Genomic DNA, 26,747 nt, shown 5'->3' with positions numbered 1-26,747 from the left:
CCTCAGAAGCTCTGGGGTTGCCAGGGTGACAGATGAGCACCCAGCTGGGGCTGACCACAGAGCCCGCCCTGCACTCATCTCACACCAGCTCAGCTGAGCCCTGAGGATCAGTGCTGGGTGGTCTCACCAACTCAGAATGGCAACCAACAGCAGAAACACCGGCAGCAGAGGTCCCTGGGGGTCTCACCCACCTACCTGTGGAATAACAGCCCGAACTGTTAATCTCCATGGTGGCCTGGTCCTCGAACTCCATAATGAGGCGGTTGTCATCAGCCTCCTTCCCACCCAGGTCAGGGCGGCACGTGGGGGACAGCCAAAGCAGATGGTTGTGGCGCTGGAGGTGGCGGGCAAAGAACAGGTCGGAGCCAAAGGTGGAGATGTCCTCGGGCAGATTTCCAATGGGGATGTGGAAGTACCTGCATGGGATCGGCCCCACAAGGGAGTGGAAACCAGAGAAGACCGACTTGCTGTGGGAGACTATCTGGCTGGGAACACCAAGGTGGGCAGAGCCGCAGACATGCCAAGAGTAGCCCTGTGCTCTGCTCACCTGCTCATCTCAAAGGCCTGCGACAGACAGGTGTCCAGGTTGAGGTAGTGGCGGATCATGCGCCGGGCTCCGTGGCGCTGCCAGTCCAGAACTCCATAGCTGATCTTGTCAGCCACGCGGACAGGTACCAGCGGGAATTCCTCTAGGACAGGAATCTCGCTGGCCAGCCTTTTCAGCTCCCAGTTGGACTGCACGGCAATGAGGGTGGGCCCACGGCGCTCCTCCTGAGCACAGGGAAGAAAGTGGCTGTGGGGATGCGGCCAGGAGGAGGGGCTCGTACGAAAGTGCTCCCACCTCACTCACCTTGTAGGCCAGCAGGAAGCGCTGGATAGCTCTGCAGATGGTTTTCAAGTCAGTCTCAGCCCGAACTTCAAATGTGTGTTTGGGGGGAGGGAGGAGCTCAGGGCCCGCTTTCTCCAGCAGGAGGCTGTGCTCAGCTGAGTATAGGGCGCTGAGGCTGGGCATCTGGTTGCTTCGCACCTGAATAAGGGCCATGTCAGCCCTCACCCAGAACGGGGTGCAGCTGACAACTCCACCTCTATGGTTCCACTTCTAATTCAACTGTCATAGGCACTCATGGGCAAAGGCTTCTGGAAACAAGGCTGGGGCTACTCTGTCCCCGCCCACTTGGTCCGTCCCTCCCACAGCCCCAGCTCAGGAACTCACGGTATCCAACACAAACACGGATGCCCTACGCTGAGAGGGAACGAAGATGCCAAAGAGTGCCTTGTGGCCTTGTGTGTGATGATACAGGTAGATGTGGCGGATGCTCCCTACAGAAGAACACGCAGGTTACCCGAGATATGGTGGAGACTGGGCCAAAGGGGCAGCTGGCACACGCCATACCTGGTTCCAGGTAGCTGAACTGGGCCAGTGAGCGCATCTCCAGGTGTTCAAGAGAGAAGGTTTCTGCTTCCCGGCCCGACAGGTGCCTCACCAGTTGCTTACTGACCACACACACACAGCCCAGGTGCACCAGGGCCCGGAATAGTAACGGCACCTGGGAGGATCAGGGTGGGCAGTGCTGACTGGGGGCACAGTTGGAGCACAGCCCTCTGCTCCGGGTTGGGCAGACACACTGCTGAGAGTCTGTCCCTGGGGTGGACTCCACAGGGACCACTGCTAGCCCACCGGTGCCCCATGTGGGTTTTCTTTCCCCTATTCCATGCAGCTAGATCCTTGCTCAGTTCAGCTGGGAAGGCAAATTACCTGCGTCTCATACACGCCCTCGATGTCTGGGGCCGAGAGCTCAGTGTTGATCTCGTTGATATGTTCTTGGTACATGTCCTCCGGCACCGAGTACTCATAAAGGTTGTAGACCATGTTGGATCGAGGAAGGACTCGATTCACCTGGGGACAACATGGCAATGACCTCGTCACATGGCTAAGCAGTGATGTTTAACACACACCCTGCACAGGTGCACACAGGTATGTGCATTATTTAAACAGTCCTAGCACTACTGGTGCCCACAGCTGTGGAGTACACCCCATTTTACTCTCCAATGAGTAAAACTAAAAGCTTGGAGAATAACTCAGAAGCAACCTGGAGCCTCTGAAAAGCATACAAGCTCTCAGACTGGGAGGGGCAGGTGTTCCTAGTTTATTTCCTCTGTCCTTTCCAGGGTTTATGAGGGTGCAGGCCTCAAAAAACCAAGAGAAACCACTTTCCTGGCCAGAAGATAGGGAGAGGAGCTCCCGGGGGGCACAGAGCAGGGCGGTCCTGGTGAGGAGGCAGCCACAGAGGAACTCAAAGGCTGGAATACTCTGAAAGGAAGGATGTTCTTCCACAAAGTTCCACTGCCACATCCAAGAAAGTTATAGGCATTTCGGCCACCTGTCCCGTTGCACCACACCCTCCCTGTCTCTCTCTACATCCACATTCTTCTGAGTCTCCAAGTTGGAGTCTCACCATCTCAAAAAACCTACCTTGCTCAATCTGGCTCTGAGTACACAGGTCTCATCTTAACTATGTGGTGGGAGCTCAGAAACATCAGGTGGGGCTGACGAGGACCCGCCAGGGGAGGAGGCAGAGGACCACCCACCGAAAGATCCCACTTATATGAAATGTCCACACTGGGCTTGTGCAGAGGCCGAATGTGGGCTGGTGGTGACTGAGGGCTGGGGGAGAGAGACTGCTAAGAGGCCTGGGGTATCTTCGGGGGGTGATGTAAATGTTCTACGATCAATTGGTGATGGCTGCACAACTCTGAACATGCTATTGGCAACTGTACTGCACAGTAAACAAATGAACTGTAGGACGTGTGAATTGTATCCCAATAAGCTTTGATACCGCAGAAGAACCTGTGGAGACAGAGTCTGCTGTCTGACAACTGTTCACCCTGTGGACATCGGATACAGAGGACCGTGCACCCAGGACAAGGGCACCAGCAGCTCCTGTCACTCTACACTCAGCCTTCACAGACATCAGTTCCATGATTACTGTAGCATCCGAGAAGGCTCTCAGGAGATGGAGGCTCCAGAACACTGACTGTGCTGAGGTTTGCACAGCCCACCAGTCTCTGTATCTGCAAAGCCTGATGCTTTCTGCAGGCTCCATCACTGTGGAGACAACCTCAGAGGCACTAACTATCTCCAGTACCTTTCGATACGCAGGCCCTTCCTCTGCTTTGGGCACCCGCTGGTTCACGTAGAACACCCGGGGGATGTTCAGCCTGATGCAGTGCAGGTCGCTGCCGATGATAGCCCACAGCCTGAACATGCCAGCTTGGTTGGTCTCACTGATCTGAAAGGAAACAGATCATGAGGCAGTGCATATCAGCCTGCTACAGAAAGCACACCACACCTGTGGACAGGCAGTGCCCCGGGAGGCCTCGAGAGCTATCTTTAATTACAGAGGTACAAGAATCAAGGTCTGCCTTTTCTTCTCCATTCCAGACTGCGGGACAGTCCCCACAACCCCGAGTTGGCCAGATACTCCTTTCCACAGGCCATACTGATGCTCTGAGGTGTCCTGCCCCCCCACCCCCAGGGACCTCTGTCCACACCTGCACGATCTGCCATGGAAGGTCCAGAATGCTGCGGGCAGTTCTTCGCAAGAAGCTTCCCAGCCCTGTGGTGGGCCTGTCTCGCACGGGACCAGGATGCAGCATACCCTCTGCTTCCAGACGCCGCCTCTTCCTGTGAGCCAGGCGCTGCCGGGCCTGCAGCTGCCACTTCTTCTTGTGGAACCGGAGCCAGACCAGCCACTCTTCCTGGGATGGACGGTGGGACAGGTCAAGAGGAGGCAGAGACACAGTAAAACAGGACAGCCTTACATGTCAACAAAACTGCACAGCTTCCAACCACTCTTGTAAGAACTGGGTATCCCACCAACCTCTTCAGGATCAAGACCCATCTCGGGGTCACTATGCCACTCAGCAGACCCCAAAGGAGACAGTGCACCCCAGCATGGGCCTGACTAGTGTCTGCTCCCTCCACCCACTGGCCAATCCAGATGCCCTGAGGCTTCTTACCTGGGTGGTTCCAAGGGCTGGAGGCTGCCCCAAGATTTCCTGCCAGGGGACCATCAGCCCCAGATCCTGTGAGTCCTCCTGGCTCTCCCAGAGAACCCGCTTTCTCTTCGTAGCTATGGGGATGGCCACATGGGGCGACTTTTCAAGGCCGAAGTCCTCCATGTCGGGAGCACCAAGGCTTTGGGTGCTGTCTGGAGCCCGGGCCACGCCTACCTGCAGCCACCCAAAAAGGACTTAAAATCTGGCTCTTGGCAAATTCTACAATTAGAGATCGATCCGAATGGGATAAAGTAACTTGCATGCAAAGTTATTCCTTATAGACTAAACTACTACTTTTCACTTTTAATTGCAAGGAGGTCAAACAGAAATGTCACTGGAGTGTCACCATTCTGTGTCTGCTCCAGAACTCCCCTTTCCATGAGAAATATATTGCAAAGAACAGGTAAGCCCCCTTCTTCTTTCCTCCCAGTCTCACACCTTTCATTACACTGTCTTTGGCATTTTTTGTGTTTATAATAGGATTTTATTTTACAATTTAGAAAACTCAAGTCTCAAGATACAGTGGCTCACTCCAAGTCACTCAGTCTATAGGCATACTCCACAGGTATGGTAAGATAGTTCTCCACCCAACCCAAGTCAGTACCTCCTGTCACAGATGAGCACTGGGAAGAATTGAAGGGCAGAGTCTCAAGGTGTTTTTAGAGGAAAAAAATTCCTGACTCCTAAATGGAAGCATCCAACCTCATGGAGGTCAGCACAGCGACTCTAGTGCCGTGTGCCCACGGGACCAGCCCAGCCCCAACTGGCACAGCCTCTACTGTCCCTGGCCAGGCCCCATTACCTGTCTCTTGCCCTCAGGGATGAAGAGCTCACTGATCTTCTTCTGCTTGTAGACGTCATTCTTTTCCAGCAGTTTCTTGTGCAGCCAGTCAGGGTGTTTGACGCGTGGCACTGGGTTCTTCACCTGTAACGAATGTGAAACTAATCCCTTGTCTGACTGTGAGCTTGGGCCATGCCCAGGATCCTGTCTGGTACGCCACCCGGGGCCCTGCTGATGTGGCCCTGCACCTAACCTGCTGCAGAGCCGCGGGAATTGTGATGATCTTCTGTATGGCGCTGCCCAGCCGCTCAATGTAGTAGTCCCAATCCAGAATCTGTGTGCAGGGACAACGGGGAGCATGAGAGAAGCAGCTGCACGGTGCTTCTCTGCGTCTTACTTATCTTCTGAGAAAGTCTGACAAAACTGCCCATTTCACAGAGGAGAAACCTGAGAAGCACAGAGCTTAAAGGACACTCAAAGGCAGGAGAACCAGCGTCAGGACCTTACAACAGAACCAAGCTTTATTCTGTGCAAGACACAGTGAAAAGCCACCCCATGTCTAACTTTCCCAGTTTTGCAGTAAAGGTGACTGTCTCCTCACCCATCGTGTTGGAAGGGAAAGTGCCAAGAGTGAAGACAAGCGAGGGATGCTGCTCAGTCTTGTTTTCCACCTGACCTTCTGGGAGTAGGAAAAACTGCACTTACTGTCCGAATATCAAAGTCTTGGAGGGAAGAGCTCTTCAGCCACTTGCGGAGAAAATGTCTCCTCACAGTGGGCTCTGCCTGGAAAATGGCGAGTGGGATGGCCCTGGGTGACAAGAGGCACAGAGCTGACAGCCAGAATGTCTGTGACACTTGGCAGAGTGCTTGTCATTTAATGTTGTCATTTTATATAAACTACACCTAGTATCTAATGTTTACTGTATTTAATAACTAGATAACATTTCGTTGTATAAAACACCATGGTTTAATAGCCAGCCCAGGTCATGTGGTCTGCTGCTGTGAACAGGCCCTGACACAAATGCTATGTGCATGCTGGTAGTCAACCATTTCCAAAGTGTTCTTCAGTGACAGCCTACAGGAAGAGTCCTCTGCTTTCCAGGAAGAATAAGCCAGTTTGCATGTCACCAGCGGTGGGTCAATACCCCTCTTCTTCCCACTGGAGAAAATATTTGTTATTGTGAAGTATTACGAACACAAAGAAACTCAGGAAGACAGCCAATACCTGCACACCCACTGCCTAGTCCTTAGCGTCCAGCCCTGCCATTTGACTTCCTGTGTGAAAAAGCAGAGAGGACGACAAAGCTACCCCGCGCAGCCCTGCTGACTCTCCCCACGGAGAAGGAAGCTTGGTCCTTATCCTTGTTCCTGTGCACGTCTTTATACCCCTGCTGCTTGTGTGTATCCACAAGCACACAAGTGTTTTCCGTATCTGTGACCTTCAGAGGTGCTGTGCTGTACACATCACCTTCAACTTGCTATTTTTGAATTCTTGGTGTTGGAATGTAGCCGCAAGTCACTCCAACTCCTGTACAGCATTTCCTTCTATAAAAAAATACACTTATCCACTTGTGGCTTCAAGGACACTTGTGATGTCCCTAAATTTTGCTGCTCAACACAATGCAAACACAGCAGTTATGCAGGACATGTCCCCAGAAGTGCTTGACTGCAGTGAGTCAGGGGTACTCTCCTTTACCATGTATTGGTTTCTCTCCAAAGTGTCTGTCACTCCCAGTCCCATGCATACTGTGAACGCTGGTCTACACGGTCACCAGCAACTAGTATCAGCGGATCATCTGTTTGCGGCCAACGGGTGCATCTCCTGACTAGTGTGCATCGGAACATCTTCCCATGTGCTGACCAGCCATTTCATCATTTGTGAATTGCCATTCCTGTTTCTCATTTTTTCTCTGGGTTGTCCTTTTCTTACTGATATACAAGAATTCTTCATTTTACTCTGTATAAAACCTATTTTGGCCTCATATCAATTCCATTTTTTTTGACTGGGGTTTTCTTTTTAAGAAAATAGTTGCTGTGGTTAATTCATTTTTCTCTTCCCTGCAGGTACTCCTCGCATAGGTGAGAACACTGACTGTTGAAGTTTCTGGTTTATCAGTTACCTACTGCTGTGTTACAAACCACTCCAAAACTTGATGGGTTGAAATAACCACTTTTTTGCTTATGAGTCTGTAATTTAAGTGTTCTTGTCTGGGGTCACCATGTGGCTGTGGTGGACTCCCTTACAGCTATGGTCTCCTTCGGCACACAGTCTCTTGGGTTCCACAGTCTGGGCCTCTCTGGCCACACCAGGAAAACAAGAGGTCAGAACAGAACCATGAGGCCTCCTGTGACCTGGTATCAGAGGTCACATGTCACTTCTGTCACATTCCCGTGTCATAGCAAGTCACAGGGTTGCTTAGATTCCAGGGAAGGGACACACCTCGTCACGGAGGCAGCACTGAAGCAGCTGTCTCTGATACAGCTTTTCTTAATGGTGCTCAGCACTTCCCCAAGTCGCCCACGGTTGTGCATGTGCCACCCACAGGGACAAGCATGCCTTGGATCCACTGCATTCTCCTTCTCATTTGTGCAGCCCTTGCTCAGCTCCAACAGCCCAAGGAGCACGGGATGATGGGAGAACTGCTCTGTCGACCCTGAAGTCTCTAATTGGAACTAGATGCTGCCACAGCATACGGTCATTTGCTGTTGCCTCGGTGTGCTCCAGAATCTGGAGGACGCCCTTTCTGGAATACCGACTGACTCCCTTTGCTTTGTGGGCGTCTGGTTCTTGACATACCTTGCTCTGTATAGAGTTGACTCACATAAGACCAAGCACCAGGCAGGGAAGCACACACAGTGCTCGAGGGCTGAGCAAATCTTATAGGCTGTTGAGGGCAGGTCAGGAGGTCAGGGACATGTGCAGGAAGTCAGGGAGATGTGGCAGTGGCAGTGTACTGGAGCATCCTGTGAGGCACGCCACTGTCACCTCCTCAGCCAGAGTGCACCAGTGTCCTCGAGGGTGCACTTGAATGGGGCCCATGGTACCTGATACTCCATAAACCCAAGTCCTCTGGGGCTCCTGGTGGTCAGGCTCACTATGTTTGCTACGGGGTCCTGCAGGGCCCAGTCCCTCGTCACCCTGGAAGTCCTCACCTCTCTGTGACAGGAGAGCCCTCAGGCTTCCGGGAGATGATGTAGCGGCAGCTCAGCCCCGCATCCTTCACCATCTGGTCTCCCAGGAACTCAGCCAGGCGCTTGGCTGTGCTGATGGATGTAGACTTCTGCTCCCCATAATCTTCCAGCTTCCGAGACATGGAACGGTTCTCAGAGATCAACTCAAAGAGCTCAGAATCAGGCATGTTGGCTGCCTGGAGAGAACAGACAGAACATTGTACAGAGGTAAAGGAGCGTCCCCAGCTCACCTGGGACTTCTTCCTGTGGAACTGCTTTTCCCAGTGGATGAGCTGAAGACGGAGCATAATCCTAAGGACTGCCTCATGCCAGGCACAGCAAGATTTAAAAACCAAACACAAAGCCTTAACAGTTTGTTGATGCTCCTGTGCACACGTCCCTGACCTCCTGCCCTCAACAGCCTGTAAGACTTGGAAGCTCACCATATATGCTTCCCTACTTGGTGTTCACTCTTGTGTGAGTCAACTCTCACCAGAGAGTTGTGAGAACAAGGCATGTCAAGAACCAGACACTCACAAAGGGAGTCAATGTACCAGAATATTCCAGTATTCCTTGCATCCACAAACCTCTTTCTAGTCAACAATGCAGGATAGGTAAAGGCATCTGTATAAAGATGTTTGATGCAATGTTATTTATCACAGTGGAAATCTGAAGCCTACCTGATACTCAGTAGTGGATGACTAGTTCTGTATATTAACCCACACAAACTTGATGAAATACAAACACCACAGAGTAGCATAGGAACAATGACAAATTCCAGGAGGTGTATTAAATAAAGATATGCCAACACTGTCATTTAGGTTGTAGAAATTGTGTGCGCATTTACAAGACCGACCAAGACTTAATACAAATCAAATTTGATGTGATGTTGGCAAATATTTCTATTAAATTCCTTTCTCATCATGCTACTTGTCTCCTTCACAGAACCCTGCTGCTAAATACAGAAGCAAGGGAGATTCTGGGAGGCACTGGCACTCAGCAAGTCTTGGGATTTCAGCAGCATTAGCCCCAGGTTCATCTGCTCTGGGTCCCTCTTCCTGTAGGATCCTCGAAGCCAGGTGGGGGTGGTGACCTCACCTTGCTGTACAGCACATCCAGCCAGTAGTCAGCCACCTTGGCGACAGAGCCATACACCTCCTCCAGGGTGCTGCCCCTGAGGAAGGCCTCGAACACAGATGACTGGAAGATCTTGATGAGCTGTAGCTCCCCACGACGCTTCACCTCAAAGCCCTTGAGCTCCGCCAGGGAGCCGTCCTCGTTGAACACAGCGTACCTAGAAGCACAGCGAGCACAGCCATGGCCGAGCCTGTGACACTGGCTGCCCCTCACTGCCATTCTGACCCTCCTCATTTCTTGCATCCACCCGGTGGCAAATACCCTGTGGTTTCTCTCCAACATAAAAAGGACTGAAGGGCCTGCAGCCTGTGGCACCAGAAACTAACAGGTGGTAAACAGAGCTGGTGGCATCACTGTTGACGACAGCTGTCCAAATTGAATCAAAAAGGACGAAAGACAGAACTGAGGTCTGTCCCTGTCCTGGCTCCTGGTACATTTCCTGGGCAGGTTGTTAAATCTAACGCATCCATTTCCTTTCCCAAGCACAGAGGCCGTGGGATTCCTACCTCTTCTTCAGTTTCTTGCCCTCTTCCTTAGAGGCTGGAAGGATCATGGCAAGGTAGGGTCCGTCAACTTCGAAAAAGATGCTGTTCTCTGAGCGGGTCACATAGGTGAGTGAGGAAGGCTCGGCCAGCTCCTGATACTGATCGTTGGTGAAGCCTTCCTACAAAACCAGAACAAAGAGGGGCAGCCTCACTCATTCCTGTCCAGGCCTAGACATGAACGGCTGCCCTCCAAGCAGTGGACAATCAGCAAATGAGGTCTTCTGTACAACGAACACCACTGAGCAAACAAAAGAGAGCAAGTTCTGACACATGTCCAACGTTGATGAACCAAAGTGCATTCTGCTGAATCCAGAGATACAGACATTTCCACGTGCAGGACACTCTGGGAAAGGTAAAATGGCCACACGAGAACACAGTGGGGTACCAGGTGTGAGGGTGGGAGAAGGGCTAGTGACTAAGGAGCAGCACTTGGGAACTCAGTTTGGAGCTTCTGTGCGGCTCTGTGGTGGGGACACATGACTGCACAGAACTGCACTCTGTAGAGAGTCAATGTCACTGTGAGCAAACTGGGAAACATTCAACCAGGCTGTTGGGTGACCCCAAGCACAACTGCAGATGGGCAGAAAAACCCAACAGTATTACTGACGGATGACAGAACACCACTGATGGGCTGGGGAAGACGGGCTGCGGTAAGTAACTGGAAACCCTGCTTTGAGCAGGGAGCATAAGACTGAGCACAAAAGCAAAGGTGTAAAAACACTGCTGCACCATCCCCAGGAAATAGAACAGGGCTCCTTGGAGAAATGCTGATTCCAGGGTTAGAACAGGAAAATGCAAGATGAGGCTGGAGTGTCTTTTATTACCAAGAAGTAAGAAAGTGCTACAAAAAACCTAGCTCCCATGCCACACAACTGGCAGGTCCCAGGGACATGGGGGTTGAACACGAAGGAGCCCGGTGGCCAGGGGAGAGAGCTGAGCCACGAACACGAGACAGCAGTGCATTACAGCCCGGGACAATGCCCACAAGCCCACACGGACATAAACACACAACCAGGTGATCGATAGCAAGGTAGGAAGTGGAGGGAAGGGTTCCAATGGACAAGGAAGCTCAGAGGCTCTGAGGTACTTTGATGCATAGTAGAGAGAGGGACAGGATCCCAGAATAAGACCATGGGGAGGTGGGCAGCCTCGCCTAGTGGCATCAGGATTCAGATCCAGGCACCACGCACGGACAGTGCTACATGACATATTACCTCTGTGGCATTCCTCCAAAAACCCAAGTAGCCTCAGTGTAGTAACACAGGAAAAGCAGACAAATCCAAACAGAGTGGTAGTCAACAAAATGCCCGACCAGTACTTATGGAAGGGTCCCGGTCAGGACGAACTGGAAAGACTGGGGACTACCAGGCTGGAGGGGACTGAGAAGGGCGACTGCATGCAGCACAAGGTCTGGCAAAAACTGAGAAATCCAAATAAAGACTAGTTGAGGGACAGCTTTGTGTCAATCTGAGCCCCTCAGCTCTGACGACTACACTATGGTTCGTAGACCATGTTATCACTAGGGGAAGCTGGCTGAAGAGCACAAAAGAATTCTCTGTTCTGTTTTTAATTTTTCTGTAAATTTAAAAGCAGAACAGTCTGGGTGCTGTGCTAAAGAACAGAAACACATTCAAGTAACTTGAGGACAGAGTTTTCTGTGCACATCCTCAGGCTAGAGAACACAGCCCTGAAGGAAGAGATGCACAGTCTGAAACCAGGAAGGTGGATGGAGTGAGTCCTCTCTCCCAAATCCACAGAACAGTGGTGCTGCTAGAAACCCAGGCTTACCTTGACCATGATGTTTAGCATGGCCCCGGGGTAGGAGATGGTCACCTTGGGCTTTTTTGTGCTAGTCGTCTTGATGACGAAGTTCTCAGGAAAGCTGTTGGGCAGGACGCACCATATTCCGTCTGTGTCCAGCTCTAAAGGCCTCCTTCAGAGAAAGGGTTCGTTGAGGCTATGTACATGCTGGACTGTGGCTCATGTAGCGAGAAGCCAATGCCAAGTCCTGACCGTGGACGAGGCCCTCCCACTTTCCCACTCCATCCTCGCCGGCCTTTCCCTCCCACCTCGGCCCTCCCCATGGTAGCCTCACCCAATCTGCTCAATCAGCTCCCGAGCCTGGGTGATAATGCTGGCCCCCGTGAAGCAGACGATGCCGGCCATCTCCATGGAGTACCAGCGGGCCCTGGGAAGGACAGTCACAGCTATAGGTGGCGGGGTTCCCTCCACAGGGTCATTAGGAAAGGTCAGACGAGGGAGAGAAGGGACACCAAGAAGGGGACTCTGAAGCTTGACAGGAGGACTAAGAGGGGATTTAGCTCTGTGATGAGGACCTTTCTCTGTCTCTACTTCAGGTGATAGGCCTTTGCTCTGGAAATTTTGGGAAGGAGGCAACACAATAGGTTACAACCTCCGTTTCAAGGGACTCTCTACACCAGTCCAGATGATCGGTGTTCCTGTGAGCCTTCTTGACTCCTCCAAATCTATGTGCACCCCCAACTTCTCAGGGAAAACACATCTGCAGTCACCTTAAGCTTCCCTCCAGCCCACCTGGCTCACTGTTCCCGTACCTTGTTTCAGCTAGAGATGCCTCCTGCCCCTGAAATTGCTCCAGCTCTAGTCCTGCTCTCTGCCTAGCCCCTCTACCATTAGAAAGTGACATAAATAAACAAAATGACCCTCTCTCAAACCCTGTGCCACCCACTGCCTTTTTCCTCCAGATCTGCCCTGGTAACCCTCCCTGCAGCACCCAACCCCAGGGACAGTCTCCACTTGGCTCCCCCTCACCCTGCACGTGACCTCCCAAACAACTTTACACCCCTCATTAGTCCCACAGTGTTGGTAGCAATTGCCAAGCAACTGTCTCCATGGCCCCAGTGATGACATTCTGTAAGTCACGTGTGTTGCACAGAAACAAATAAATTGCCATCTCCTACCCAGGATGTCCAGTGGTGCTCCCCAGACCCACGAGCTGATGTGGCCCTCACCCCTACCCTGCCTCAGCACGCTCTCAACCACACTTTTGGGATGGAGGCCCGTAGGCACTGTGCTCTCTCCTCTCTAGTCCCTTCACTTGTCCCATGGCCCAGAGAGTGCCCAGGCAGGAGCGTACCCTTTACGCATGACGTAGCCGTAGAAGGAGTTGAGGATGCACTTGTGGGCCAGCTGCAGGGAGTCGTACAGCACCTCCATGTTCTTGCAGCGCTTGACCTCGGCTGCATCGCCGGCCTCCACGGCTGCGCTGAGCTTCTTTTTCCACACCTGGGAACACACACACCTCCGAGATCACCGCTCACATTCTACAGTCATTGCTAAGGTTCTATTTTGGAAACTGTACATGTAAAGGAAAGTTAAGAACAAATAACATGAAGATTGTAGGTGGCTGTCCTAGAAGGACATTGGTGGTATTGTGCCATGTGTACTTCATCCCATCCTCTCGCTCTCAGCACCACCGCTGATGTCACAGATACTAGATACCTCAGCACACATTTTCTAAGGACAAGGACATAACCACCACGCTACCACTACCCCAAAGAAACTTGCCACGGCCCTGGCTGGTGTGGCTCAATGGACTGAGTGCTGGCCTGCGAACAAAAGATCCCTGGTTGGGGGATAGGTGTGCAAGAAGCAAACAATCTATGCTTCTCTCGCACATCACTGTTTTCCTTCCTTCCCTCCTAGCTCTCTAAAAATAAATAAATAAAATCTAAAAGAGAGAAACCTATCATGGATACGATACCGACTTGTCCTGTTGGGTCTGCACAACCCCAGCTCAGGAGCCAGGCCACAGCACTGTGTGGGGTTCTCAGGCGTCCTGACTCACCTTTAACCTAGAACTGCCCTGTGTGTGGCTGACATCCTACACGGACTTCTGAACACATAGGAGGACGTCCACACTCCATTTTCATTTCCTGTGAGGCCCAGGACTAGAAGACACTCCATTACAGCAACAACCTGCTTGGACACCTCAGACTTGGGGCAGCTTCAACCTCCCGGGACACAGCCCAGGACCTGACAGTGAGAACCTGGGGGAGCAGGTGAAATGCACATCGAAGAGCAGCACCAGAGGCAGGGGCTTCGCTCCTCCAGAGCCCAAGGTTCCATGCGGCCCTGTGATTCCAGTTCCCCTCTCACCTGACGCACGGACAAGCTGTATCCCAGGGGTTCTCAGACAACAGAGCTCAGACACGCTGACAGGCAGGGAGCCAAGTGCACACTGTTGCCAGCAACCCCTCAGGGGAGTGATACACTCATTGGCCAGAATCTAAGGGCCACCACTGCCTGCCAGATACTACACCATGCTGGGAGGCAGCGGACGTGTCGTCTCTGTGGTAGCCATTACATTGTTTCTAGTCAAAAGCCACGGAACTAACCCCTGAAAGAATGACCTCGGGGAGGGTGACAGGCACAGGCACTCAGGCACCTCAACTTCCTCCCTGAGCTGCATTTCTTCCTCATTTGCTAAGTTAGAGGCAGTCATGGTGGCCAGATAAGTGACATGCTCCTTTATTGCAGAACGCTTCACCTCACCTCCTGGGCTGCCATATTTTCTGTATTAGAAGAGTGGTACAGCCCTGGCTGGTGTGGCTCAGTGAATTGAATGCTGGTCTGGGAACCAAAGGGTCGCTGGTTTGATTCCCGGTCAGGGCACACGCCTGGGTTGCAGGCCAGGTCCCCAGTAGGGGGCACACGAGAGGCAGCCACACATTGATGTTTCTCTTCCTCTCTCTCTCCCTCACTTCCCCTCTGTCTAAAAGACAAAATCTTAAAAAAGAAAAAGAAGAAAGGAAGAGTGGTACATTCCAGCACTTAACAAACGTGCTGATGAACCAAAGGCTCTATAGAACTTATTTCGGACTGGGCGACATCAGATCATGAAGGCTGGGCCACGGTAACTCTCCACACCAACCGAAGGGGGCATGTGGTGATACCTGGCCCCCACGTCCACAGACTGCACCTTACAGAAAGCTGCCCCCACAGGCCAGGCTGAGGGAGAGGCCCCCACAGCTGGCGGGGCTCCGCTGACAGCTCAGCTCCACTGGGTCCATGTGCTGAAGCAAGTCTTTGCCAACAGAGGCTGTGGGGAGGGCTTGGGACATTGTGTCGCCGACCTCCTGAGGCCACAGTGTCCTGGGATGAGGAGCCAGGCCTGTTCTGTGTCTCTATTAAGCGGAGTTAGGGGGATGAGAGCTACTCAGGAGTCCCTGGTAAAAGCAACTGATAAAGAAATGGAGAGCCCTGGCTGGTGTAGCTCAGTAGATTGAGCGCGGGCCTGCGAACCAAACAACTGTGGTTCGATTCCCAGTCAGGGCACATGCCTGGGGTGCAGGCCAGTTCCCGGCAGGGGACGCACAAGAAGCAACCATACATTGATATTTCTCTCCCCTTCTCTTTCCCTTCCCCTCTAAAGATAAATAACTAAAATCTTAAAAAAAAAAAGAAGAAGAAACAGAGAGACCAGAGAGACCAGAAGTATTTTAGCAAGTTCCCCATCCAATGTGAGAAAACAATGATTTTAAACGTTTGCTACTTAAATAGCAGAAGACTTAAGACACTTGTTGAGTGTCCACTCCGTGCTGGTTATTCATTTACTCTGAAGAGGACAGTCACTACACTGTCAGTCCTCGTCTGACGCAGGTGAATGACTAACTTAGGAGTTAGGATGGTCTGGCAGTTCTCACCACCAGCGGACCCAGCAATCGCACTCCTGGGAATGCACACGAGAGAGCCAAAAGTAGGAAGTTGAGATCTGTACACACAACTGTCCACACAGAGCCCAGTGAGGCTCTGCATCTGAGAAAAGGAGACCCACCTTGTGGAGACCTTTGAACTCGTAGCGCCTGTCCCGGAAGGCACGCACGGTGTCCACATAGAAGGAATTCTCCCGTTGGCAGATGGTGGTCAGGCGCTCCTCCACTTTGGTCACATGGATCTTCTTGTACGCCTTGCGGCAGTAATCTGAGGTACAATGCCAGGGGGTGGGGTAAGAGGACCCGAGACTCCACACAGGAGACAGCCAAAGGAAGCCAGGGTGCAACAGAGGGCAACGAACCAGCGTTCTCTGAGGCCAGTGTATCACACCAAAGAAAGGGCAGCCCTAAGGCCCGAGGAGGGAGCTGAGCACCTGAGCACTGCCGGAGGGACAGAAAGTGAGTCTCCAGGAGAAGCAAGGCCACTGCCACCTGATCTGCTTCAATAATCAGTTTCCTGATGCCCGGCCACGCCATACCCACACACCAACAGAGGCCCAAAGTCCAGGCTGCTCACCTGCCAGCCTTCTCTTCTCGTATTTAGCCTGTTCCTCGCGGGACAGCTCATGAAAGGCCCGGGCTGGACCCTCGGGTGTCAAGGGAGGGAACTTCTCTGACTCCAGCTGGTGCTGGATCCTATGGTACTCGCTGCGACTGGCCGGCACTAGGCGGGATGGTGGGCAGGAAAAGAGTCTGTGACAAAGACTTCCCGCTGGGCAACACCCCGCCCCCCTACTCCCCAGGAAGGCACTCACTGAACTCGCCCCTCCACTGCCAGGCCATTTTCCTCTGGCAGTTTGCCCCGGGCTTGTTGAAGTCACAGGCCGCACAGGTGGCCTCGTCCACCATGGCAGAGGGCTACGGAGGGGATGGGAGGGAGCAATCAGGGGTCAAGCAGAAGGAACCCCATCTGATGCAGGAATCTGTCTTACCTGCAGGCGGTTTGTCAGAATGATGTTTGGGTACATGGCCCCCACGTCCAGGTGGTAGATAAGGGGACACTCAATACGGTTAGGAACATCTTTCAGTGAGGTGAGCTTGGTCTTAATCTGATCACACACCTACAGAGAAGGGGGACAGAGGTGGAGGCTGGTGACCAAGATAAAAACTGGAGACTACACAGTAACAAAGAAAGCACCACAGAACCCGGATGGACGGAAGCCACCAATGCCAAGCCCTGGAGGTGCAGAAAGCTTGCAAGAAAGAGCAGAGCCCTAATGAGGACAGCCTCGGGAGAAGCAGCAGCTGCCATCCCAGAAGAATGGGATGGGGGCTGGGAGAAAACGGCACAAGACTGTCTGTGGCCTTATACAGCATGGCCTGTCTGCCAGCAAGAATGGGACCTGGCCACCTTTCCTGGGTGCCCTGTGAGCCCTCAAGGTGCAGGCACGTGACACACTGTCTCTCACCAAGCAACCCCTCATCTGACCAATACGAAGGCTTGGAGGTTAGCATGGGCTCTGACCAAACATCAAGCTCTGAACCGTGGTGCCAGACTGCCCCCAACTGGACCTTATAAACCAATGTATCAGATTCTGTTTCCACAAAGGTTGTTAGCCTAAAAACCCTCCCAATACCAAACACCTAAGAAACTAACTCTACATGAAATACGAAAACTGTCCCTGTAAATACAGAACTGAGCTTCTGCGTTATACCCAGAGTGCAAAAATGATGAGCGGACTAAATGAAATCAGAAAATAGGGAGCTGGGTGGGTGCCCTGGCAGAGGCTGGGCCCTATGTCAGGTCCCCAGGACCACCCCGGGTCTGGTGACTCACAGTGAAAGGACACAGACCTCCATCAGCCAAGGGGAAATGCGTGTGTGGTGAGGCTGGGATGAGCTTCATTCTCCTAGCACTTAACTGTGACACACGTGTGGCCGTCCCCTAGGGAAGCACCTAGGAACCCAGCACCCAGACTCTTAGCGTGATGATGGGGTCACATGGGCCCCTGGACGGACCGGACCAGACCAGACTCAGGAAGAGGGATCAGCAGACCAGTGTTTGCACAAGAGTGTAGATACATGAGTTCTTCCTCTCAGAGAGCAAGGAGGACCACCTGACCCCCCAGCTAGCTGGGCATGAGACCCACCACCATGTGCCCAGAGCCTGAGCACCTACCCCTCACTGAGTCAGGTTGCCAATGTGACAACACTGTCTTGTCCTACAGACCAGAGCAGAAGACACTCTGCTGTGGGTCTCAGCAGCAGCGCGTGGCAGGAGCACAAGCACACGGCTGACAGAAGGCAGCACGTGGGACCACTTCCTCCCTTCTCCCAAGTGTTACCTCTTGGAAGTTGGTGACCTCCTCCATGGGCACCTTCTCCTCTTCCTCAATGGCGTGATGCATGGTCTTCTCCACTCGCTGCAGCAAGAAGTCAAAGGCGGCAGGATTCTGGCGTCAATGACCGAGAGGGACACAGATGAGACAGGAAAATCCCCTAGCACCCACCAGCCTTGCTCAGGCGGGACGCTGCACTGTCCTGGACCTGGGCAGGCCAGACAGAGGATGCCCCGTGAGAAGCCCATGGGGTGAAGGCTTTACTTCAGCCCTTATGGCTTCGAGGTGCCACTAAGCCTCAAGAGACCCAGGAGGGGCGTACCATCCTGAACCGGCAGGGGATGTCACTGCGGAACACGCCTGACTCAAGGGCCTCCACATGGCCGCCCACATAAGTCTCCGCGTCCAGCACGTGGCCATCATCCGTCAGCTTGTTGAACTCCTGCTCCTGCTTGTTAGGGAAGACGATGTTGGCATGGAAGGCCTGTACCATCAGCAAGGCCTCACACAGGGTCCCGGAGCCCTTCCGCAGCACCTAGGAAGAAACACCAGGCTGTGAGCCCTCACCAATGTCCCACAGCCACATCCCCATCAGCTGCCCAGGACCAGGAGAGGCACTGACCTCATCAGGCTCCATGGGGATAATAGTGCACAGAGCAAATATAAAGGGGTGGACATACTTCATGTACAGATAGTAGGTGGCCACGGCATCTGACACTGAGTACGTGGCCAGAGTCTGAGGAGAGAACATCAGAGATAAGGGTGATGGCATGTCCAGAGGTACCAATCCCTCTTGACACCCAGACCCCCCGAGGTAGCAAGGCACATGAACCTGGGGCTGCTCAGTGGCCATCTGGCACATGTCCTCGGGGTCCAGCTCCACGGGATCATAACCCAGCTTGGCTTTGGCAGCTGCCTTGAGGTTGTGGCTGCCCACTGGAAGGTAGCTATCCCTCTTCACCCACCTGGAAAGGAGAGGAGAGCAAGGACCAGAGGGGATTCTGAGAAAAGTCCGGAACCCATGAAAGACAGTGAAGCTAGACATACACAGCAAGATGCACAGTACTTCCAAGGGTTCTCTGTCACAGACATATCTGCAAGCATAGGAGAGGCCAGTTCAGGCCCCCAGGCCCCCCTCATCTTCATGGAGAATAGGGGGTAGGCAGGCAGAAACCCGTACCCAGGCCTTTCCCAGAACCCCCTGCAGCTTGTCCTGTCAGTGCTGCTGGGGTCTGCCCTGCTCTCCCACCTCTCGGGCCCCGGTGTCAAACGCTCCTCTCCTCCGCACATGGTCACGTTAGCAAGGACACCCCACACCCTTCAACCCTGTGCCTGCCTCCACTTCCTCCCCATGACTGACACCACTGTCTCCCTGGGATCACAGCTCCTGCCGCCCCTGGCCTCACCTCTGCAAACACCTGCCATGGCCCCTCAGCATCACCACCCTGAGGCCCCCACCTCTCCTCTCACTTGTCTTCTTCAGTCCCCCCGACTCCCACAGGCTCACACTGTCATGTCCCGTGGTCTCCACGTGGACGGGGCTCCTAGGCCTGCTTCCACCTGATCTGAGCTCTGCCCCCTTCCCCCAGTGCCCACATTCAACCCTGAGAACCAGCACTCCCCATGCCTCATGCACTCCTGCCCCCCAAATCCATAGCTCCCCAAGTCCAACCCTCTCTTCATTCCTGTTCACAATACAACTAACTGGGCCTCTCCTCTCCAGCCTACGTGCTGTAACACCAGAGCTAGACGGGTAATGGATCAAGTGTTAAATGTGTGAATGGGTCCTCATGATGGCCAAGATGAAACTCCCCTCCCCTCAGGGCACCGAAGGCCCACGAGACCACCGTCCTCTGCAGCCTCCCTCTCAGCATGCTGGGCCACCTTGCCTGCTTATTCCTGGCCCAGCCATCCCAGCCTGTCAGGCACAGTGCTTGTCCTTTGAGAGAGAGCTGGGCCGCTGCACCTGAGCTCCGGTGGGGAAGATGAGGGGCCTCACTACCAGGCCTTTCCTTCTGGTCTGGCTGCCTGACCCTGACACCAATGCTCAGCAGGCGTGAGCTCTGTAATGAGTATGTGACAAAAGACAGCACATCCCAGCACCTGGCCAGAGCCTGCAACCGCTATCCTCAGTGGAGGGAGCTGCTTCTCAGAGGCCACCGTCCTTACTTCGAAGGTGTGGGTGGGACTGAACTGCACTCATGGAGGGCTCTCCTGAGACACTGACATGTTGCCAGGTGAGCTGCAGGGCCTACCTGAGACAGTCCATGTGAATGCACTGGGGCGCCTTGTACTCCCCCTGGCTGTCCTTCTGGAATCCGATCTCCTGGTACATGCTCAGTCCATGGACCGCTGCTCTGGCCTCCACAAACGGCCTAGGAATGAGAGAGGATGGACAAGCATACGAGCAGTTAGTTTCTAATCCCCTCAGGGACAGGGGAGACCGCCCCCAGGGATGCTGAGCTAGGAGCTCCTCACACTGACTCCTCAGAGCCTCGACCCTCCTACCATTCCCCTCCCCACTTTTCCATTGTACCATTTCTCAGCATACAGTTCAGCAGTGTTAAGTAAATTCACAATGTAATGTGCCCTCCTAAGCTCTTTTTAGTCCCTCACAAACTAGACATTAGACTCACCAGTCAAAAAAGTCCCCATTATAGGTGACCATGATGGTGGGTTTGGTCTCCTGGATATGTTCGAACCATCTCTGGATTAGATGAACCTGAAGTCAACAAGTCCCAGTACTCAGTGGGTTGCTTTTCTTCTTTGAGCTACTTCCAAGTACCTCTCCCAAGTTCTAGAAAAGCCACCTCATGGCAGCCCTTTACCTCTGCCCCCACCGGAGCCTGCCCATGAACGCAGACAACGTCGGGAGCCCCGAGCCCGGGAGCTGCTGCTCTGACTGCAGGCACACCAAGGCCTTAGGCGGGCAGGCGGCCTCTCCCTCCATCTTACCACAGTGCTGGCACTTCCCAGTAACAGCTCTTTACCTCGTCAGGTTCATTGAAGACACAGAAGGGACCTTCATACTCCGGCTTGGGGGTGAACTCAAAGTCCTCAATGTCCTCTGCAACGATCTCCCTGTTGGTGATGAGGTAGCCCTGGGATTTCACCAGCAGTCATGTGAATCAGACACAGAAGTGAGGCACGCCTCTCGGCGCTGGCCCAACCACCACAACCTCGGCGTCAACTGGAAGGCGCCCAGCTCTCCCACATGCTGAGTGCCTCAAACTTTCACCAGAAGGTTGGGAACATGGCTGGTATCAGAACAGACCACTTGGTCACTCTCTTGGATCCTAATCACTCACTATTCACCCAAAAAATACTAGTCGTGGGTGGACACTGTTCTGGTTTGGGGACCAGACAGCGTTGAAGTTCCCAGGGATCTCACACCCTAGAAGTCACAGCTCACCTGGCCATCAATCATATAGGAAATCATCATAATCTGGTCAGTCTCAGCATCAGGAAACTTGAGGGGCAGTTTGGTTGTCTCAATGTCAAATGCCAAAACCACAGGGTCCTAGAGGGACAAAACATAGCGTGAGTTGGTCACAAGCCACACCCACCACCAGCTGCTAAAACCAAGAGTCGAGTTGCCACAGGGAAAGGTTCCCTAAAAAGCAGGACAGGCATCTGAGGGCTGACCATAAGTCACTGGTGGAATGACAACTCAACACACATGAGAAAAAGCTGGATTGCAATAAAAGCCTAGACATTTTCAACTTGGAAATGAGAAAACAAGATTGCAAAGTGGTCCCTGAACCAAGGCCTCCAGTCACAAACCCATTTTTCACCACATCTCTTGCTACCAACTTCCCTCAATTGCTCAGATCCACCCCAGCCCAGAGACCACATTACCTGGGGAAGCACAGGAACAAGTGTAATTGAACTCGTGGGTCAGAAACTATTCAGGACAATAATCACTCCATAACCCTTTTCAGAAAGTACTCAGGGGAAAGAAGCAGAGAGACCTTTGAATCAAATTGTCCTTTCAGCACAGACTTAGACCTCTCGAAAACCCAACAGGCAACTTGGGCTGGAGGAAATTCGAGCAGCACTTACAGGTCGTTCAACGAGGTCATCTCGACGGGTGACCTCTACTGGCAAGGCACTCCCTCGGTGTCTGACATTGTACCAATGTGCCTGCAGGACAGGCAGCCATGAACTGGAGAGTTCTGAATCTGCTTTCCCACAGATTTACCCTTCAGTCCACCCTCTGGTTGTTGGACAACCCCGCTCACCACATGGATCTTCAGGTCGATGGAGAGGCGAATGTGGTAGGGCACATCGTACTCTCGCATGTCCACAATGTTGTCCAGTTGGTCAGCAATCTTCTTAGAGGTTTCTTCTTCATCTATAATCACACTGCCCCCTTGCAGAACACTGCAAAATAGAGAACAGCTTACTCAACTACACTCCCTGAGGACTGGGGTGGAGGGAGCACAATCTACAGGGAGTAAAGACGAAAGTTAAACCAAGGTGGCTGAGGACCAGGATGGGCCCTTCTTACGGGGACCCTGGATGAAACCCTCGCCAAGCAGCAGGCACAGACACCAAGAAGTTCAGTGTACGCTTAGAACAGGTGCACTTTACAGGAGACGGGTTATACCTCCATTGAAAGAATAAAGAGGAAACTCAGTTGGGAGGCACAGCTACAAGTGTGACCTGCCCTTACTGAATCGGTCTCTCCATCAAGAAAATGCAGGAGTGTTGTGATGTAAGTTATAAGGCTCTCAGAAAGGTCAAGTGACAGGTAAGTGGTAATTATTTCTGTTACCATTTCTACTCCTACCATATTCAAGCAGAAAATCATTGTCAGTAGTATATTCACTCCAATATTAACCCACTAAACTTCAAAATATGGGAGTAGACTATTAAGGGGAAGAAAGACAGTGAGTTTTAGAGAAGTCTCAGGCCTCTGGGGACTTGATCTCTGGTTTCGCCCTGCAATATTCTAAAAAGTAATTTATGGGTCACTAAGGGGGTGAGGAGCGTTTGCAGAAATGTTCAGTGTCCCAAATTAATCTTCTTTTGTCAGAGGGTACAGTTAGTTCTCCTAGACTGTCAATGTGTCAAGACTTCCTCTCCTTAACTTCCTCCCCTGCTCCCTATTACTGTTGTCTAAACGTTTGCAAACAGTGTTTGGTGCAGAGAATATGAAATTTCTCCACATAATGACCAAGGTTCTCTGGAGAAAATGTGCTATATAAATCCAGGCACTTAATAAAATGTGTAGACAGCTTAATACTTGTCATAAATTATGAAAACAGAATGTGTTAAGGAGATGGGATTAGAAATCTAAAATGCCTTTACTGTTATAACAACTCAATTTTAGAGTTGCAAATCCACCCCATGTAAGGAAAGAGAGACAGCCAAAATATAAAATACAACATGAAAATCACCATTTATTTCACACAAATGGAGCATATATGAAATTCTATTTAATTGCTCAAAAGTGTTTCCACATTGAACAGAGCCAATCATTAACGTCACTTAATTGCTGAGTTTTCCTACCTCCTACCCATCTTGTCGATGTAGAAAAAATGGGAAAGTCCTGATGACTTACTGGGTGCTCTGCCTGCGAGAGCGAAGCCTACCTGGAGAGCATAGCTGTGTAGGCATCACTGGCGTGACCCTGCTCCCGGTTCTTTCTCACGGCAGGTGCAATCTCCTTCCTCACTCTGACGAGGTCCTCCACGGTGTGGAAGGATAGCTTAATGTAATTTCGCTTCAAGCCCACCAAGTGATTTGGCTTCAGAGTGAAGAGACCATGCAAAAGAGAAAAAATTTTATTGGAAGGAGAAAATAAAGGCAGAATGATTCAAAGGTAAGTATATTTGTCAAAAAGTTGGCAACAGCAAAGCACCTTGTCCAATGTTGCATGTGGTACCAAATATGCCCCCGAATTCTCTCAAGAGGACATTCGTCATCAAGGCCCCATCCCCACCTCCCCGCACCCACAGACGCTGAACCTGGCCTCTTGCCATGTGACTCCTGGCAGAGTGGACCCAGCTTCACAAACCCTGAAAGGTATGAGTGACACTCACCAAGTCTAGATCTTCTTTGGGGACAGTCTCTACTTTAGCAATTTTACCCTGAAACTTCTTGGAGAGAAAAGCTGAAACTTCTCGCTCACAACCCTAAATCAGGATCAGAATGAAAGGACCTTCCATCAGTAAAATGTTTCCTTCCCCGCTATTTCTCTAGAGACCTCTTTATTTTCAGTTCTGATGCACTCCCCACACTGAAAAAGGAGGCACAGTTCACCTGAACTGATTCTATGAAGCGCAGACATACCTTTCTGGTTGCAATGTAGAAATACGGCTTGTAGGGCAACGCCACCTGTAAGAGTCACCAACCCATTCAGGGACAATGAGAAAGGAAAGGGGAGAGTGGAAAAGACAGGCTGCTTATATCTGTAAGCGGCCCAAACCCACCGACACCTTTGAACTTGACATCTCTTAAAAGAGATGGGGCAACAGGGACTCAGGGTCTGCACACACCACAGGGCAAGGGTTTAAGGGACAGGGCACTGCCCACCTGTCAGTCTTTCCCAGCTAGTTCTGTCAGCACACCTAAGCGGTAACTAATGTGCTCCTAGGGCCCACATTCCCAATGGGCTCCTGGCAGCTATACATGGGAAGCCTCCCAAGCTCTCTCTACAGCTGTAGAGCTAAATGATCACGTCATTCTGGGCTCAGCTGAGCCTCACCACTGAGTGGGTTTTACCTCTTGGGGTTCAGGGACCTACCTTAAACCTGCTTCCGTCGTCTTGAATAAAGTAGTAATCCACGGCACTGACTAGGCGTTTATCTTCGTCTAAAACCTCAGTCTACAAGGGAGTTAGTCAATGTGGGCATTAGGTTATCCTCTACACAGTACAAGGGCGCCTCCCTCTGCCTTGAAAACAAACCTTTCCCCACCCCTGCATCAACACCATCAGCCCCATTCACAAAACCCCATCATAACAGCCTCCAGACAGGAATTTCTCTCAATTTGTCTTCATTCTTAAAAGCTATATTCTTATAGGTAATAGAGATACTGTGCCCCCCCCCAATTTTCTCAATGCCTTCTATGGCCCAAACATGTTAAAAGGTATAACTACAGCCCTGGCTGGTGTAGCTCAGTGGATTGAGCGCGGGCCTGTGAACCACACGATCGCGGTTCGATTCCCAGTCAGGGCACATGCCTGGGTTGCAGGCCAGTTCCCAGCAGGGGACTCACGAGAGGCAACCATACATTGATATTTCTCTCCTTCCCTCCCCCCTCTAAAAATAAATAAATAAAACATTTTAAACAAAGGTCTGAGTACAAACAAGCCCTTCTCCACCTGTGCCACCACAGCGGAGGGTGGAGGAGCAGGGGGAGGAAAAGCCCAGGAGCTTACGGGATGCATGTTGATGAGCCAGCCAGTCTTCTCCCCTGGTTCCTTGAGCCTCTCAAATCCGAACCTGGAATCCATCTTATCCGTCCACTGACTGCGCTCCAGGCGCTTGAGTGCGGAGACAGAGGAAGTGGGGCCATCGTCCCTGAGTGACAGAAGGGGAATCCAGTCCTCACTTCCCATGATGCCCTCCACTCCACAACCCTCAGTCCGTCAGGGGAGGGAGTGTCAGATGTGACATGGTAGACGCATCCCTGAAAAACCTCACGGCGAGCAAAACAGCTCATTAAAATAACGAGTCATGGGAAAAACATGAGTGGGGCAGGCAGGACCTTCAACAGCCGCTCCTCTCTGTGAGCAGGACACTAATAACAATGACCACGGCTGCGCACTGCTGCCTCCGGGATACCAGAAGCGCAGGAAGCCCAGCACTGCACTCCTGGCCATTCGCCCTAGACACAGGCAAACTCAGAACTGGTCAAACGCCTGTACGCGACCAGCAGCTGTGTTCACCGTGGCCAGGAAGTGGAAACGGCCCAGACGTGCGCATCCCGCGGAATACCACTCGCCAGGAAACCGGAACAGACTCCGGGGTACTCGCGACAACTGGGATGGACAGCAAGGGAATTAGGAGGAGCGAAAAAGTCCAACCCCCCTGCAAGTCACACGTTTTGTGACTCCGTTTACAGGGCAAAAGTAGAGACGGCGAGCGGACCCGCCCCCAGGGCTCGGCCCCGGCTGCGAGCAGCGCACACGCGCCCAGGAGCCGGTGCGCCGGCGACGCAGGGCGCCCTCACCCGGGGCCGGAGAGGCGGAAGGCGGCCCCCAATAAAGAGCCGTTCGTTCTTTGGCTTTGTTTTTAAAGGGCCTGCTCCCTCGCCGGCCTGTTTCTCGGCGCGGGGGTCCCCACAGGCCCCGCTACGGCACTTGCGCCTGTCCCCGGAGCCCGTGCCGGGGAGGCGCGCCGAGCCCCCGGGGCTGCCCTCCGCGCGCCCCGCCCTCCGCCGCGCCGCCCGCCCCTGCCGGGTGCAGACTGGCAGGTCGGCAGATGCGGCTGGGCCCGTAGGCTTTAACGAAAGGAGGAAAGCGGCGAAGCCGGCGGCACAGGACAGCGACTTTTCACAAAAGCCAGAACCGTGACGACCCGGCGGGCTGGCAGGAACCGCCCCCTGGTCCCGGCCGCAGCTGCCGCCCCCCCGCACTCCAGCGCGGAACGGGAACCCGCAGGCCCGGCCCGGGCTGCAGGGGACGGCGGCTGCCCAGGACTCGGCCCCTCCCGGTCGCTGGGGCGACTCCTGAGGAGACCTCGCCGGTTCCGCTCAGGGGACTGACGCCGCGCGCCCCGCCCCGCCCCGTCCTCCCCGCAGCCCCAGCCGCTGAGAGCTCCGCACCCGCCGCCTCCTCAGCGTGAGCCCAGAGCCCCGCGGAGAGGAAGGGCCCGAGCTCGCCCGCGGCGCTTCTCACCGGCTGGCCTCGCCGTCCGCGCCCGGCTCCGCGTACCGCCGCCCGCTGTTCCTCAGCACCATCGCGCTGTCGCGGCTGCCCTAGTGAAATTTGGCGCGCTCCCACCAACTCTCGCGAGAGGCAAGAAGTGCCCTGCCGCCCAATCAGGAGACTCGTCCCGCCCCATCCCGTCGA

At 53.0% G+C, this 26,747-nt stretch overlaps 1 protein-coding gene across 2 annotated transcripts in view; it reads right to left on the bottom strand.

The window, feature by feature from the left end:
• The window catches only part of POLE (DNA polymerase epsilon, catalytic subunit), a 39,727-nt gene extending 13,067 nt beyond the window's left edge, over window positions 1-26,660 (bottom strand). For both annotated transcript variants that reach the window (XM_037051823.1, XM_037051824.1), the window contains exons 1-38: window positions 26,574-26,660; window positions 25,113-25,254; window positions 24,477-24,557; window positions 24,023-24,067; window positions 23,773-23,865; window positions 23,323-23,477; window positions 21,967-22,108; window positions 21,788-21,868; window positions 21,138-21,245; window positions 20,716-20,826; window positions 20,362-20,447; window positions 19,981-20,100; window positions 18,558-18,690; window positions 18,348-18,461; window positions 18,048-18,260; window positions 17,732-17,839; window positions 16,379-16,507; window positions 16,202-16,304; window positions 15,964-16,110; window positions 15,509-15,654; window positions 12,809-12,957; window positions 11,789-11,881; window positions 11,482-11,626; window positions 9,655-9,812; window positions 9,110-9,305; window positions 7,994-8,208; window positions 5,546-5,648; window positions 5,094-5,174; window positions 4,862-4,984; window positions 4,021-4,233; window positions 3,553-3,759; window positions 3,147-3,290; window positions 1,757-1,897; window positions 1,394-1,547; window positions 1,214-1,320; window positions 851-1,027; window positions 548-771; window positions 196-416 (exon numbers count right to left, since the gene is read on the bottom strand). In XM_037051823.1, the coding sequence (XP_036907718.1) occupies window positions 196-416; window positions 548-771; window positions 851-1,027; window positions 1,214-1,320; window positions 1,394-1,547; window positions 1,757-1,897; window positions 3,147-3,290; window positions 3,553-3,759; window positions 4,021-4,233; window positions 4,862-4,984; window positions 5,094-5,174; window positions 5,546-5,648; window positions 7,994-8,208; window positions 9,110-9,305; window positions 9,655-9,812; window positions 11,482-11,626; window positions 11,789-11,881; window positions 12,809-12,957; window positions 15,509-15,654; window positions 15,964-16,110; window positions 16,202-16,304; window positions 16,379-16,507; window positions 17,732-17,839; window positions 18,048-18,260; window positions 18,348-18,461; window positions 18,558-18,690; window positions 19,981-20,100; window positions 20,362-20,447; window positions 20,716-20,826; window positions 21,138-21,245; window positions 21,788-21,868; window positions 21,967-22,108; window positions 23,323-23,477; window positions 23,773-23,865; window positions 24,023-24,067; window positions 24,477-24,557; window positions 25,113-25,254; window positions 26,574-26,635 (5,170 nt within the window). In that variant the 5' untranslated portion in view covers window positions 26,636-26,660. The remainder of the gene's footprint in view (window positions 1-195; window positions 417-547; window positions 772-850; window positions 1,028-1,213; window positions 1,321-1,393; window positions 1,548-1,756; window positions 1,898-3,146; window positions 3,291-3,552; window positions 3,760-4,020; window positions 4,234-4,861; window positions 4,985-5,093; window positions 5,175-5,545; window positions 5,649-7,993; window positions 8,209-9,109; window positions 9,306-9,654; window positions 9,813-11,481; window positions 11,627-11,788; window positions 11,882-12,808; window positions 12,958-15,508; window positions 15,655-15,963; window positions 16,111-16,201; window positions 16,305-16,378; window positions 16,508-17,731; window positions 17,840-18,047; window positions 18,261-18,347; window positions 18,462-18,557; window positions 18,691-19,980; window positions 20,101-20,361; window positions 20,448-20,715; window positions 20,827-21,137; window positions 21,246-21,787; window positions 21,869-21,966; window positions 22,109-23,322; window positions 23,478-23,772; window positions 23,866-24,022; window positions 24,068-24,476; window positions 24,558-25,112; window positions 25,255-26,573) is intronic.
• Window positions 26,661-26,747: the final 87 nt, after the last annotated feature.

The sequence above is a fragment of the Sturnira hondurensis genome, unplaced genomic scaffold (assembly GCF_014824575.4).
Source record: "Sturnira hondurensis isolate 20B ecotype Veracruz unplaced genomic scaffold, ASM1482457v3 Scaffold0007406, whole genome shotgun sequence".
Classification (NCBI taxonomy): Eukaryota; Metazoa; Chordata; class Mammalia; order Chiroptera; family Phyllostomidae; genus Sturnira; species Sturnira hondurensis.
The sequence above is the reverse complement of the archived record's forward strand: the minus strand, read 5'-3'. Positions and strand labels throughout refer to the sequence as shown.